This window comes from Amblyomma mixtum, chromosome 5 (assembly GCF_055824585.1).
Source record: "Amblyomma mixtum isolate Tamu chromosome 5, ASM5582458v1, whole genome shotgun sequence".
In the NCBI taxonomy this organism is placed as follows: Eukaryota; Metazoa; Arthropoda; class Arachnida; order Ixodida; family Ixodidae; genus Amblyomma; species Amblyomma mixtum.
The window spans coordinates 113,743,435-113,759,675 of NC_143016.1; the positions used below are offsets into that span (position 1 = coordinate 113,743,435).

The 16,241-nt window shown below is 44.8% G+C and overlaps 1 protein-coding gene across 1 annotated transcript; it reads left to right on the forward strand.

Moving 5' to 3' along the window:
- Positions 1–15,025: 15,025 nt before the first annotated feature.
- Positions 15,026–15,883, forward strand: LOC149343390 (uncharacterized). Its single transcript, XM_089546950.1, has one exon. The coding sequence runs from the start codon at positions 15,026–15,028 to the stop codon at positions 15,881–15,883; it is 858 nt and encodes a 285-aa protein (XP_089403076.1).
- Positions 15,884–16,241: the final 358 nt, after the last annotated feature.

Below are 16,241 nucleotides of genomic sequence, written 5' to 3' on the forward strand. Positions count from 1 at the left end.
AACTTGAATACTTCGTCGGACGGAGTACCCACGCTTCAGTGTCGAGAACGCTGAACGACCGCGTGCTGCTCCCACTGAAAGTAGCCAATGTCCAGACGACTAAGAGCGCAAAGATCATGGCATTCTACATCCTGACCGCCAATATGCTCCAGCTATCCGCATCTATGATGATTGTCTTAGTGCCTCTCCCTCCTCGCGTACGAGATCACGACGGCCGAGACAGTGGATTCCGCGCCCGTCGCCGATAACTACTATATGCACCAGGACTACTGCGCCTCTGCAAGGGCACTCCATGATCAGCGGATGTTCGTGCCCCAACAGCCTGTGCCCGGGGAAGCGGCTGCCGGACCACACGCCCTCCCGCGCCGAGGGCGGCGCTTTCCAGAGGCGGGGAGGGGGGGGGGAGCAATGCCACATTCCTGGACATTCTTGTGGCGCCGTCTCCTGGCCGAACTGCCTTAACCGCCATCCTCGCTAGCCTTAGCCATGGTGGCGGGCAGTGCTTCTTCGTCGTCTCTTCTTCGGGTTCCGCTCGGGAGTTCGCTGCTGCCTGCCGCTGCTCAGTAAAACGTGACCTGGCTGTCCCGACTGTATAGCCGTGACAATATTATTTTAATGGCTGCGGGCCTAGCGCGAACGCTCCGTTCCGCGCCACAGCCCGCTTCTTCGTCATCTACTTCGTAACAATATAACCATAAAATCCCCTTATATCATGTTGCGATGTTTTTCAATTACACCCGATTGAGTATAGATTTGCTATTGATTGGCATATGCCCATATAAGGCATGCATCCGAAACGCGGACACATTTGCTAACACGTCTTGGTCACAACAGGATGAGGCATTAAAGGCTTTCGCCTTAATATATGCCCAAAATCACTTAGTGGGAACATTGCCGCACCACAGCGAACGTCGCCGGAGAGATATGTGCCTTGACAGTCACTCGCGCTGTACATCGTCCTAATGGTGTAATGAGATGGCCCTCTGCGGTGCGAATTTGCGGGCCGTATCAAGCCGTCGTTGCTTTCCTCTGCTGCGCAGCGAATGTTACATTCACCGAGTAATCGATTTCTATGTCCACTAGAGGGATAACTTTCCAGCCATGGATAACCACTACGGATACGGATGTCCTGGCTCTATCGCTTACGTCGCCCACCGTGACGGGTTACGGCTTTGTCGGGCATGTGGATCGCGGACGGGGCTTGTGGTCAAAGCTTTTCTGGATGGCGGAGTCGTTTTGAAGGCGTTTCGCGTCGTGGAAGAGGTTATTGTATGATCAGAAAAACACAGCGCTGAGACGAGGAACGTAGAAAGAAGAAGACAGCAGGTCCAGCGCTGATTATCAAATGGAAGTTTATTGGAAACAACACGCAAAGTATGCTCCTTCGACAACCAAGAGCATATGGTAACACCAAAGCAATAGTGATACATTCTTCACCTGAATCTAGACACATTAATTCACAGTCATGAACTGTTACAGAGGGGGTGCTCACACACGAGTCATTGTCTTTGTGAATACGAAACGCTTCATTTATTTCCGTTGTTAGCTTATCTTCGTGCTTGAACAGGATCCTAGTTTGATTAAAAATGGGGCTGCATGATTGTTCAGAAGATTTTTCAGCCCTTTCCCTCCAAAATCTCCAATCACGTCGAGTTGTATCACGCCTATCCCTCCTTCATTCCCTTTTCTGCTATCCTATTAACAGGCATCCTTTGCTACAGCCGCCATCAAAAATATCCCCTCCCCTAGGCCATAGTCATCTCAGATCTCATGAAATTCCAAACATCAGCGATGTATGATTCATTCTTTCCAGATGCAACAGCCAGATAGAATGCCCTGCCTGATAATATTGCTTCGGGAACTGATCGAAGAATTTTTCGCACTAAACTAGCGATTGACCTGTGTTTTACGTGATTTTTTTGTCCTCCACAAATAATCTGATCCTGCGCTACTATCTGATCTCTTGATATTTTGGTTTGTTTCTTTCCTTTTCTTTTTTAGTTTGGTTATTGTTAATGTGGTATCAATATGTTGTTGCACACTGTTCTTGCCCCAGCCTTATCTAATGCCCACGGGCCCTTAAGTCTTGAACTAATGAAATGACATATTAATCTATGGATTGTCCATGGAGGGTCTACAGACCTATGTCTACTTGACGAGTAGACTTCTTTCTACAGTCTCTCTGCATACAGAAATCAACAAGAAGTGTACGGCCATAAATATAGATCGTCTCTAGATTGTCCATAGAGCTGTCTATTTGACTTTTGTAGACGTTTGTCAATAGGCTGTTTATAAACGAAACCTCTACTAAAAGTGAATGGCCATATATCTGTAGTTGTCTACAGAGTAGTCCACGGGTTTGTGTATGGACAGGTTATTCACTTCAAGGACAAAAACCTATATGCAGTTTACGAACTCTATAAAGAAATTTTTGTAAGGGCGTTAGAAATCGAGGCCAATTTACATCCTATCTACGAGGTTCCAATGAAAGCCCGCTTTCGTGAGGAAGCGTTTGTGGAGATAAGCGTTCGCAGCATATCTCAACAATAACAGTCCCACATCACAGTGGTGGAGTGAAGCATTACAATGGGGGCACTTGTCAGCTGTTGATAGCTGGTTTTCACGACACCTATGGCGAATATATGTATTCAGAGTCGCTCCTGAAGGAATAAAGAGACGTATGTCTATTTATACTGAGTCAAAGCACTTGGGAGATGGCGTGACCACGCAGGAAATAGTAAGCGGATGTTGGGGGGATTGGTTAAGGTGGCGGGACGTCTGGGGCTTCAAGATGTGTCACAGAATTCGCATGAAAGTTATCTAGCTCATGAGAATGCAATATAATCTAGCTATGCGAATAGGACATGGGTACTGAGTGCTGGACAGATGAATGAATTGTGTTATTTGGAAGTGGGGACGGAGGGCCTGAAGCTGTTTTGGGGCTTATAGAGAGCCGGTGTAAAGGTGAATTGAATTAAACGTGGGAACCAGCCGAGTAGAAGCAATGCAATTGTAAATCGCTTGAAGATCGACTGCCGCAGGGGTGCGCCCGACTTAAGATGAAACCGGGAGGGTGTATAGAAAGCGGTCAACTCGCCGCTATGCAGTGTGTGATAGATCGGTGTAATTTATGCACCTTTCAGATAGAGCTGAGGCTTATACTGGCGGCTCAACTGCGCGTCGATTGTAAGCAACTGTCAGGGGGAAGTTACTTTAAGCGATGGTGATATAGAGACTGTTTACGAGATATTTTATGGCCTGCATAAAATAATCAATAATAGATTCCAGGCAGCCAGAATGTCGGCGGGCGAAGCTTTGAATTTTTTCGAGGTATCCTATTCCCGTCTGTAGGGAACAGCGTAGAACATTAGGAGCCGTATGAGAAAGTGCGAATATGAAACGCATACCTAATTAGCGCATAAGATCACGTAACGTGAATTGATTTGCGGATGGCTGTTAGTCTACGGTTCCTCGTCCTAAATGTATCAAGAAAACGAATCCGAACTGTTTCTACTCGAGGGTTCGGGCAATAAACTACGGTAAATTTAAAAGCAGGAGCTTTGTGCAAACAGATTTTTTCCCACTCAAATTCAAAATAACTTCCTAGGTAATCGGGCCGGAACAAGAGGAGGAGGCTGATATGTCTAGTCAGCCAGTAGGTGCTGGCTGGCCGCCGGTTGATGGACGCGTCTCTGTGGCAAGGCCAGAAAATGGTGTCACCGGCGAACTCGAGAGCCCGTACACAGGGGACATTCTCAACGGCGCGTGTAAGGGGAATAAGGACCACTTCAAATATTGCTGGTGCAAGATTTGAGCGCTGGGAAATTCTTATTCGGCAAGAAAGTAGACAAGCGGTTTCCTGTGAACGCGAACACTTATCTCTGGCTCGCCTAAGAAAGCAGGAATGAAAGAAGAAAAGCGGTGCGGGAGGTCTGAGTTTAGAAGGAGTCAACTATGGTAGAATGAGGCCTGTTGTGATGGACTACTCTAATGTAGGTTGCAATCACAATGTGAGCAAGGTGAATTTTGTGGTAGTAGTGAAGTATGTCAACAGAATATGAGCCATGAACATCGTCCGCTTCAGTTTGTGAACGGAAACCGGTTTGGGTCGAGAGCAAATCTGAGGACCATCCCTTCTAAGGTATGGGGACAACTATTGAGGACTTCCACTTCCCTTGCGGTTATGGTGATTATCATAGCCGGTCCACCCTCCTTGGGGCAAAATCTGTTTAAAAATATTTCTGTGTTCTAATCAACTACATCTGATCTCCATGTAAAATAAATGGCATCTATCGATTATTCAAGATTCGTGCGGTGATTTGAGCACTCAGTGCCACAAGCACGAAGTCGAAGCTGCGCGGACTAGAAACGTTTGCCCATATTTATTGATTTCTGGCACTGGACAAGTTTCTGAAAGTCACGCCGACTAAACCTCCTCCAGGGCGCTGTGAATATTAGAAGCGTTCCACCGAGTTTTTCGGTGGGTGTAGAGTAGCAACTTTGGAATAGACGATAATGTTTCGCATTTCTTCGCCAACCGTTCTTATCATAGGCTTCCTTGCTGCTGTTCCGATGCTCAAAATTTTTTTTCTACCTCCGAGGGGTTTCTGCTGCCAATGTTTATTCCCACTGCAAAACTTGCAGACTGTAAAGAAAATTGTGCGAAGCACGATAACGATGAGCAGTGTGCTATGGAAAATGGGACCATTCTGCATAATGAGTTGTCATCATGACGAGACATCACAAACTGGTAACGCGTCTCGAACGAACAACCGAAAAAAAAGAAACTCTCATCGATCACGGCTGTACCAGTGGGAAGGTCAGACATGCGGATATAATCTCGTCTTTCGCGCGATTTTCAACTGTGTCGCACAAGCAAGAGCTGTATAGGAAGAAAACCTTTGGGGTTATAGGTCGCTAGAAAGTTAATAACTAACGAGAATATTTCTAGCGCACATAAATTGGAAACATTCATTTCGCAAAAACGCACTGGGCTCTGCGTTTTTCCTCCTTTAAAACTAAAGATGCTGTTGTCAAGGAAGAGTTGTACGCTTACATAGCTGTTCCAAAATACAATAATCTGTGAATATTGTAGCTCAAAACTGAGTTCAGTACCAATAGTGTAGTAAAATAACCAAAACAACCGGGTCAAAAGCGCACACGTATTTTCGGTGCTTGTGGCGGGTCACTGAAAACAGCCGGACACTTTCCTCGGCGCTGAGGTAGGGCGCTCCAACGTATGAAGTCATATCTGAAGGAAAAGTGAAGACGCCACAGTGACGGCCACTATGTGAACCCGATCGGAGTCAGCATTTTAAATGCACGATCGTCATGTTTAAGCAAAAATAACTTTATGAACTGATGATAACAAAAAAGAAATTAGCGCCCCGAAATATAAGACAATGTCAACCGTTTGAATGAAGTGTGTTTAATTATGTTTTATTTTCTTACTAATAATTCGTGTTACTCAAGCGTCATTCCTGGCTTCACGACGAGGAGCTGCAGCGCGGCTAATTTGTGATATGGCTTCTTACAGGCCTCCAGTCAACCTTGATTGCCGAAATTATGCTAGTCTGTACACAAACGAAGCCGTTAATTCAAAATGATAGAAACGTACAGCTTTTAACTAAGTTGTTTCGGAATATGCGGTCCATACTCATCTGCGAGAAGTGAGCGGCGCCGTATTATATGCTATTGTTTGAGGTTAAAACACCTAAGAGCTGGCTGTTTTTTTTTTTTTTGTTCAACGGGAAAAATTAAGAGGAAAGCTTCTTTATTATTCAAGAATCCTGAGGGCGACGATGTGGAGTTTAATTTGTTTGATCCTTCTCTATTCGCACTGTATCACTTTACCAGAGCTCTAAAGCGTATCTATGACTCTGTTCTTATATCACGTTGGTGATTGCTATATATACCTTGGTCTTGAGATTGTTGCGGGCCTATACAAAAGAGAGCGAGGTTTCCTAGAGCCATCACAACAAGGCCCCATGCAGCGGTGACGAGGCAGTGACATCTCCAAAACACGTATAGGCGAGCACCATAAGCATGCAAAATGTTTGTGCATGGCATATTGTCCAGCATTCACTCACGCAATGAGCTCTAGGCACATCAGAGCAACTGTAAAACAAAGAAATTATGTCAAAGAACCGATTAAACATTGATTTCGCTCTTAAGGGAAGTGGAAAATCAGACCTGTGCGAGAGAATACAATGCATTTGCAAAAACCTTCTTTCCCGGCAATCAATATGAAACTGCGTAGACGGGAAAATATTGCTTCAATCTTGTGGCCATTCGCCTATAACGGCAGGAGGGGCCTCGCATTTAGTCCGCTTGCGTGCGATAGGTTCCAGCATAATTTTTTGAAAAGACTGTAGCTACCACGAGCGCACGGCTTACTGCATTAAGATTTCTCAGATTGAGTGATGAGTGCCGAAGAGTAGCACACGGAAGGCACTACCTCGCACTCGTAGCTTCACCTAAGGCGAAGGGAACCTGTGAGAGGAAGTATATACAAATGCTCGGAGAACTGCACGGCGGCTGCTCCAGCAATAAAAAGATGATGTAAAATTGTATGTTTCATTTCACAATAATTTATAAATTGTATGTTTCATTTGATAATAATCCATGGATCGAAAGTGTTATGCTTCACTGTAACGAAAACACTCAAAACGAAATAAAAGCGGAAATTTACAACGCCCATTCATTACCGAGAGTGCTGCTTCGGCACGTGTTGTTCAATAAAAAGGCATTTCAAAGCAGCTGCAGAAGGAGCTTTATGCAGTCAGCGGTCGAACTTGAGGGTTGGTGGCAGGCACTCGAGGACACGTAATAACGAATGCGAAACAGACCACTTTGGGTATCGACAGCACCACCACCCTCCAAGTGTTTTCCGGTGCGCGCGGCAGTCAATTAAAGGCAGCGCTTATCGATTGAGCACTTGCGGTGTGCCGCGCTATTTTCGGAAATCCATCCACCTCACAGTTTTTCAATTCCAGCGAATTCGCGTGAGATTAACCGAGAAATGCCTAGTTTTTAGATTCCTGAAATATACTAGACTGCTGAATGTGCTCGGGTTTAGCCTAAACTCCATGTCAGAAAGTTCTCTGTGTTGCTGGTCCTCATCCATCCCTCTGCTTGAAGTTGAAGGCGCTGGCCGGGCTCTATGCTGGCGACTTGGAACGCTCTGTTAATGCCCAAAGAGAGCAGGTTCCTTCTGAAGTTCATGCAGGGCTTTCAACTTTGATGATTGTAGTCTAACGACAACTAGCGACGCGCTGGTTCCTATAATCGTTTGAGTGGCTGAAGAACAACCGTTTTCTACAGCTTGCGGCCACGGTTGATCCTAATAAAGCACGACTGGGATTAAACATTTTCGGCCCAGCAATTCATTCGCATTTTACCACAACACCCGCTAGGCCGTCCCATTGCTCAGATGCAAGGCACTAGATGGATTTGAGGAAGAGTTCGTCACCACAGGCATGCTTGTATCCGTTAATAAGACGCAATACCTTAGGATCAATGGTAAGGTGGCTTAAAGATCCAAAGCGCAACTACTCATAAGAAGCCAGTAGATGAAACGCCAGGAGGGAGTGTGGGTCTATGTTCGGAGCTTTAGTGTCAGTGTGGAGAGAGGAGTGGTGGAATGGCTCCGACAGCTCAAGCGCAAGCTACTGTTGCCTTAGTGGCATGGCACATACCCACAACGGGGGATAGACCAGGGTTCAGTGAGGAGAGTAAGAACAAAGTAAATGGCAGCCAAGCTAATGGTTTAGCTTTGATTGCCAAGCTAATGATTTAATTTTGGTTAAGAATTCAGAGGAATTAAACAGAAAATTATATTTAAAAAAATTAAAGTGAAATAGAAAAATTAATCGGGTGAAAAGATGAGCGAATTCAATAGCAGAAAAATTGCTGAGGATTTCCAATGCGGAAATTTTGAATACCATTAGCAAGGGAAGCTGCCGATAGCATTTATGTAATTGCGGAGGTTTTCGCAAATTTGATGCAATGCGAAACCTGTGGCGCTAGCACCGGAGGAGAGAACAAGCGGAACCGACAAAGTGAGTCCCAACCAAGTAATTGGAATTTCTAGATAGTCCTTAAGAATAAGAATACGTCCTTAAGGAATAAGAGACTGTAGTGAGCAGCTGAAGAGAGCGTCCCGTGTGGACTCCAGCTCCAACAAATTAGAGAGGCAATCTGAGAGGGATATCACCAGGGAGATATTTGGCAGAATCTTTCAGGCAGCCAGCCCAAGAGCCATAAATTCCGCTAGAAGTATGGGAGTGTAATCCAGGACTCGAACCGAAAAACTCCGAGAGAGAGGACGCATTTGTAGAAATCACAGTGTGGTGTGGGAAAGTGTCATGGTGCTCCGAGAGAAGACCAATTAGTGCCCCAGAGCACGGTAGCAATTGCTCCAGCTCCAGCATCGGCATCAGCGCCGTAGTGTCGCATGCGGCACGATCAACATAAGCGAAGACAACGAGACTCCCCGGATGTTCGTGGACGGCTCGTGGAGCCCCACCGCTTCCACAGCGGCTACCGCAGCCTACTGCAAAAATACCGAGACGTAGAAAACGCATGTGCCATACCGAAGGCAGGAACAAGCGGCTACGGAACTAGAGCTTCGGGCTGTGTAAGAAGGCCCCGACTGACACCAATAGATAATGGATTATGGCAACGAATCAGTGCGTGCAACAGACATATACAGAGGTAGTCCAGCAGTACTGGGAGACCTCCAGGGACCACCCAGGCGCGAGAATGCAGCGCACCATATCAAAGAGGCGTGCAGAAAGAGGGTGCAAGAGAGTGGCATTCGGACGACTATCAAGTGGGTGTCAGGCGACACCGAAATTTCACCCGAAGTGACCCGAAATTTGCGGCAACTCGTGTGGGATTGCGAGGCGCTCTGCACTGTGTGGCAGAAGCAGCATCCCGCAACAGTCACGTCTTATAAGTACTGGAGGCAGCTGCAATCTGCAGTGCATGAGACAGCGCACGGGGGAGCTTCGCTTGGGAGGGTTCCCCGGCGAATCACACATTGCCCTGCACTACCTTCCTTACCCCCGTTTGGCTTGAGGAAACCTTTCTTTTTCAATATTTTTTCTCTATGTTCAATTAGAGACTCGAAAAAAGCATTGTTCTGTATTAAATTGATATGCTCAGCATAGTGCACAACATGGTTCAGCACAGAATGCACATTTTACCAACAACGACACAGTCCATCGGCCTTGATGCCATATCAGATATTTGTAATCTTTTATTATCATTCTCAACACATCATATAAACCAATATTTGTTGCTTTTGGATTCCAAGTTACCTAAAAAAATTACCGCTGGCACATATGCGAAACGAAAACACACTTGAAGCGCCTCATTAAATTTTGTAGAGTGGTGACGCAGTATTTTCTTTGAGAGGTTTTTGACGTGCGTGTATGCCTCCTGATGTCTGTAGCTGTAACCCAATAAAAATTCTGAAAGAGACACACAGTGGTATTGCAGTGCATATCAAATCAAATCAAGTTTATTTCATATTTACAGTACGTGGTTAGGGGGTATATACATCAGGAGGCCCAAAAGTCGAGACTGCAAATAGGGCCTCCTATCGCTACATGAACAGAATACATAAACCGGCGCATGCACAACAATCCTAGGTAAAAAAAAAGAAAAAATGAAGGCAAAGAAAGAGACAAAATGGAAAGAAGTGTACAGGAAATGAATGCTACATAGTGATTGCAAACACAACAACGGTATTAAACATGTAAGGATTCAAACAAGTGGTGTTTTAACATTTTTTTTTAATTTGTACAATGACATTGGGGATTTCAGTGAAGGGAGCAAATTATTTCAAGTGGAGATGGCAAAGAACGATGTAGTTTGGTTTCCATAATTAGTCAGTACTTTTGGCAACAATAAATTGTTTGACAAAGCAAGACGCGTGACGTTATTATTAGTAATTATATTTTCAAAGACAAAATTCACACATATATACTTATTGATGACTTTGAAACGAAAAACCAGGACCTGAAATTTTTGCAGATGTTCAAGGGGCAGGACATGTAGTGAATGGAACAAAGGTGCGGACGGCGGGGTAAAAGAAGAGAAATTGATTATTTTAAGTGCTTGTTTTTTCATAGAAATGATTATAGAAAAATGAATTCTGTATGTGCTACCCCATGAAGTGATACAGTAATTAATATGGGAGTGTATGAATGCGTAATAGATTGAAAGCAACATATGTAAGCTAAAGAAATGCTTTGTTCTCACAAGAGCCCTTATTCCAAAACGAATTTTATTAACAACGCAGGCAACATGATGATTAAACTTTAGGTTCAAGTCAACAATCACACTTAGAAATGTAGCAGAATATGTTTGTGGTATGGAAACATTGTTGATAGATATTAATAAATGTGGAGTCATTTTTCTTTCATGGGCGGGAAATACCACAAAACTGGTTTTTGACGGATTATTTTAATACAGTTAGCGTGACTCCAGTTCTCTAAGGATAGCAGATGTGTGGTTAATTCAGAAGAACTGTTACCAGTTGCCATGATGGTTGTGCCGTCAGCGTACAAGAGACGTTGGGTTGTATTTAAGTAAGTCTGAAGGTCATTAATATAGGCTAGAAAAAGGAGGGGACCTAGAATTAAACGTTGGGGCACTCCTTAATTAATTAGTCTATGAGATGACAATATACCTTCAATGCACACGCCCTGGTACCTTTCGGATAAATAACTGTTGACCAGGGTCAACGCCGGACCTGTAATACCATAGCTTTCGAGTTTAGAAAAAAAGAATGCAATTATTAATATTATCGAAGGCTTTGGTTGGTTTGGTTTGGTTTATGGGATTTAACGTCCCAAAGCGACTAAGGCTATGAGGGACGCCGTTGTGGAGGGCTCCGGAGATTTCGACCACCTGGGGTTCTTTAACGTGCACTGACATCGCACAGTACACGGGCCTCTAGAATTTCTCCTCCAAAGAAATTGGTATAGTCTATGAAGACAGCGCCGGCTATCATACCGCTGTCAAGTTGTGTTTTGATCCAGTCAGAAAAATATAATAGGGCCCTTTCCGTTGAATGACTACGTCTAAAACCGGATTGAAAAGGAGGCAAGATATTAAATTTGGTGTAATAGGAATGCATTTGTATTTGTAGTAACTTTTCTGCAACCTTGCTTAAGAATGGAAGGATAGAAATAGGGTGGTAATTCTTAAATATTGGAACTATCTTAGCCCGTTTTAATTGAGTAGGGAAAACTCCTGTTTCAAAAATGGCATTGATAATGTGACAGAGAGGCTCGCATTTAAGGTGCTTGACACTTTTATTATGGCAACAATATAAGCAAACAAAGAAACAAATTTTAGAGGTGAATATAAACCAAAAATTAACCAGTCACTTTTGTATATTTTTCATTGCAGGCCGCAAGACTATATTTTGGGACTGATGTGCGCCACCATCGAACTCAGGACCAGGTTTTTAAATTTCCCAGTCTTCATTCTGCTTTCAACTATCGAGCGTGAAAACTGCGTTTTTCAAGGCACGTCAAGATTGCTTTCTCGCCTTGCACATTTATCCAAGAGCTTCGCCGCGCGTCGTATTGTTGCCGTATTCATGTAAGCTGCTTCCATATCTTAGCATACACAATACACATCTGTGTTCTCTGCTTTAAAAGTGCCAGCGAGGCCTTTTATAATCGCGAGACACGGACACGCGAACTAAACTAACCTTCGGAAGTGTATTTTTGGCGCTCGACATGTGGCGCCTTAATAGTGATTCAGAAAATTAAAAACTGGCCTCCTATTCGAGAGGGAAAGCAATCAATTGCGCAAAATATTCTCACGTTGCTAAACTAAACATATTATAAAAATTTACTGTTTTTTTACTCCTATAAATTTGACCTCCCTCACGTACAATTCTCCATGCTGTACAATCCAACACCACAGACCACAGCGACATATCCCGCAGGCTTATAAAATAAAACACTCTAAGGATAAAACGACTTACCCGGGATATTGAAGTAAATGACTAGTTTGGAAGAATGTATGATGCAAGAACAAGCATTCTGTACGGTGCAGGTGCCCACGACAAGTACAGCAGTACCCCTGCGTTGACTAATGCTCTGTGTTGTTATGGGAGTGAAAAAACAAGATATTTTTAGTGTTCATAAAACTATTTGCTGCACTTTTGACCGTGCATTTCAGGTCATGTGTTTACGGGATAGAAAGCCCTCGGAATGGGCGCAGGCACACCGCAGTCATTCTTTAATTCAAATTGGTGTGTTTTTGTTTGCGCGTGCGTGTGTGTGATGACCAGAAAATTACGCCACTCGTTACATAGCTGGTACAGGGCGGTACTGAATTCTAAACAATGGCCGCTACATGTAAGCGCTTACGCTTGCTCGTTATGAAAAGTGGAATATTTGAAGCGAAAGTCAGGAAGCAGTGAATTTGGAAGAGTAAACAATGTTCCAAAGAGATTTTCCTTCACCGGGCTCCTACCTTCCCTTAACCTTTACGTATACGCATTCAGCAATCGATATGTCGAACTCGCAAGTTACATTTCGATGGAGGCGAAACACAAAAGGCGCCCGTGTGCTGTTCGATGTCAGTGCAATTTATGATCACCAGGTGGTTTAAATTATTCCGAAGCCCTCCTACTACAATTCATCTTCCTTTCTTTCCTTCTTTCTTTCTTTCTTTCTTTTTCTCTTTCTTTCTTTCTTTCTTTCTTTATTTCTTTCTTTCTTTCTTTCCTTCTTTCTTTCTTTCTTTCTTTCTGTCTTTCTTTCTTTCTTCCTTTCTTTCTGTCTTTCTTTCTTTCTTTCTCTCTTTTTTGTTCTTCTCTTCCTTTCTTTCCTTCTTTCCATCTTTCTTTCGGCCTTTCTTTCTTCTTATGCTCCAACCTTCCTCCCTTCCCTCACGGAGCGGTTGAGGTTTATATAAAAGAGCCAGTTACCGTGACTTGAAAATTAGTTTTCAGACTTTTTTTTTAGGAAAGGAATTCGCGCGGTAAGTGCCTGATATATCGGTGAACACTCGAATCGTGCCATAAGAGAAGGGATTATTGAGGGACTGTAATAATCGAAGAAGAAAGAGGTGCGGTAATGCAGGACTCCGGAATAACTTCGACGACCTACGAATCTGTAGCGTGAACTGACATCGCACAGCTCCTGGGCCTTTTCTGCATTTCGCCACCATCGAAACGCGGCCGCCGCGGCAGCTAGTCATGGTCAATTTTAAATTTCTGGAGGCAGAACAAAATGCACGAAAAAGGAATTAGTGCAATCATGGGGCTCCAGCCTAGCGTGCTCAGGTAAGTGGTGCCGAAACGCATAATTTCGCATACCGCTCTGGAGAGATGAGCCGCGTAGTTTCGCTGCACCAGCACATGGTCGAACGCTCAAAAAACGTCTGAATTGGGCAGATGCCACGGAAGGGATTGGGGGGGAGGGGTGGAGGGAAGCGAACCAGAATACTCCTTCGCTTCAGGGAACACATTCCCTACCGCATCCGGAACCTCTTGACAAAGCCTTGCCCTTCAGCGTCCATCCTGCGCGCCTCCTATTCTTGAATACCTACATTTTGCAAAATAACATCTACTTGAACCTCATTTAAAGGAACTTAAATGAGCCTGTGAATTGTTTCTTATAGCCACTGCTTTCCGAAAGCGGTACCTAATCATACTTGTAACTGTCGCATGCCAGTCGGTTCACATGCACTTTGTGTGATAAGGACAATAAAGCAGGTGTTTAGTGTACTGCCGAATAGCGTTACGGGAGTCTTTAAAGGTACACCAAGCGCCGGCCATGAGCCCGAAATGCATACAAATACCGCCTACATCAGTCTTTCCAACGCGTGACAATGTCTTCTGCAGCCCGGAGGGCTTCAGAGCACGCGAATTGAGCATGTGAGGAATAATGCCGTACATGACATGAGGATATTCTTATAGAATATATAGTTTCGTTTTTAAGGCGCATGAGGCGGCACGCACAGCTGGAAAAGAGGGCGCGCAGCGGCGATATGATCGTGAGTACCCGTTTTGGTTGGCTCCGTGCAGCGTACAAGCAGAGGCGCCACAGTTCCTCAAATGACAGAACTGACTTGTGGTGAATTCGAGGGTGCCTGGTTCCCGGTGTACATACTCCCTTATGGTGGACGCAATTTACTTGCGTTTACTTTCTCAGCCACTTCGCCTGCTGAAACCTGTGGTAACCGGATATCGTGAAGCACACTACGCGCACTGCGAAAGGGTTTCTAAATGTGAGTATGCTGCAAAAACGGAAACTACACTGCAGGTCGAACCTGGACACAAGAGCGCACTCGAAGTGGGGCCTGTGCAGCAAGAAGATTGGCAAGCAGGAAAACTTCAGTTTCCCGCATCGAAACTCTGCGGCAGTTTTGGGCACCGTTAGAAATTGACATACTCAGCGCCTCCTGTTCATCAGTGTCTACGGCCGCCGTGAAGTATCATGAAAAAGATTATTTTCATCCACCTGCCCCATCACCATTGCTACCCCATCAACTGCCCTCATCGCCGCCAGAGTACGTCATCCCGGACCAACAGTGGCCAGCCCCATCGCCAGGAACATCAACATCTGATAATTTTATCAGGCATATAAAGCCCATGCTGTCATCGCCGCCGCTCTGTGGGCTCGGTAGCTGTGTGTCAACGCAGACTACTAATCCTCTGCTTTTCGCAATGCAGGTGTTTACCCTCGCCCTGAAACTGCTTTTCGCCGCTCTACCGTCTGCCTCCTGTTCATCAGTGCCTACGGCCGCCGTGAAGTATCATGAAAAAGATTATTTTCATCCGCCTGCCCCATCACCATTGCTACCCCATCAACTGCCCTCATCGCCGCCAGAGTACGTCATCCCTGACCAACAGTGGCCAGCCCCATCGCCAGGAACATCAACATCTGATAATTTTATCAGGCATATAAAGCCCATGCTGTCATCGCCGCCGCTCTGTGGGCTCGGTAGCTGTGTGTCAACGCAGACTACTAATCCTCTGCTTTTCGCAATGCAGGTTAGTAACAAGTTTTCCCTATTTGCTAAAAAAAACAGTAACTACTTTTTAATGCAGCTGCCGAGCCCTCAGTGCTGCTGTAGTATTGTTGCCGAGTGTTCACGTGTTCTCCGTTTTCTTTTACTATTGTCAGGCGATGTCGAATCTAACCCAGGCCCCGACCGTTATGATTGCATACTTTCCGAGCTCCAGAAACTAACTACCGGGCAAGCTACATTAATTTCCGATCTACAGGACATTAAAGATCAACTAAAAACTACCGAAACAACCTTGACCGACTTAAACAAGCGCATGGACACCCTGGAATCACACTACGCCACACTTTCCACTATTCATTCTGAGATAGACGCCCTGAAAACTTTAAACACCAAACTTACCTGCAAGATCGACAAACTTGAAGCACGTATGGACGATGCAGAAAATCGCTCTCGCCGTAACAATCTCATATTTTACAATATTCCTGACACTAACCCCACTGAAACGTATGCAGACTCGGAAGAAACAGTCATTCGTCATTGCTGCACTCAACTAGACTTTGCCATCGAACCCGATCTAATCGAGCGTGCTCACCGCCTCGGGCGCCACTCAACTGATCGCACCAGGCCAATCATCGTTAAATTCACCTCATCGAAAACTAAAGAAAGCATCCTTTCTTTAGGAACTAAGCTTAAAGGCACCAACTACAGTATTGGCGAAGACTTCTCCCTTCCCGTTTGTAACGCCCGCAAACATCTTGTAACCTTTGCCAGATCAGTATCCGATAAGTTCTCTTTGCGCTTCAAAACATTACACATTGGTCCCAAACGCTACATATTCGATGAATCATCACAAACAGTAAAAGAAGTGAAATAGCAACCATCTCAGCACCTATCGACAGATCGTTCGAAGCATGCCCAGCAAGAAGCACTTTCATTGTCAGTGATCTTTACTAACGTGCGGAGTTTCATGTCAAAGCGCGACATTATTTCCCATATTGTCACTTCATCTGCTAGCAACATACTAGTATTGACGGAAACGTGGCTAAACAGTGATATTCCTGATAGTGAAGTCCTTGCTGACTTGCCTAATCTCAGTGTTTTTCGCAAAGATCGCCCAGACCGAAGGGGAGGGGGGGTACTGATTGCAACCGCTCGGAATCTATCATGCTCAGCTGTTCACCTTTCATCAGATATAGAAATATTATGGGTTTTATGCCATGCTTCACCTAAAT

Bases quoted from the DNA above. Each gene is read 5' to 3' on its own strand.
- LOC149343390 (XM_089546950.1), top strand. From the start codon at position 15,026: ATGCAGGTTAGTAACAAGTTTTCCCTATTTGCTAAAAAAAACAGTAAC.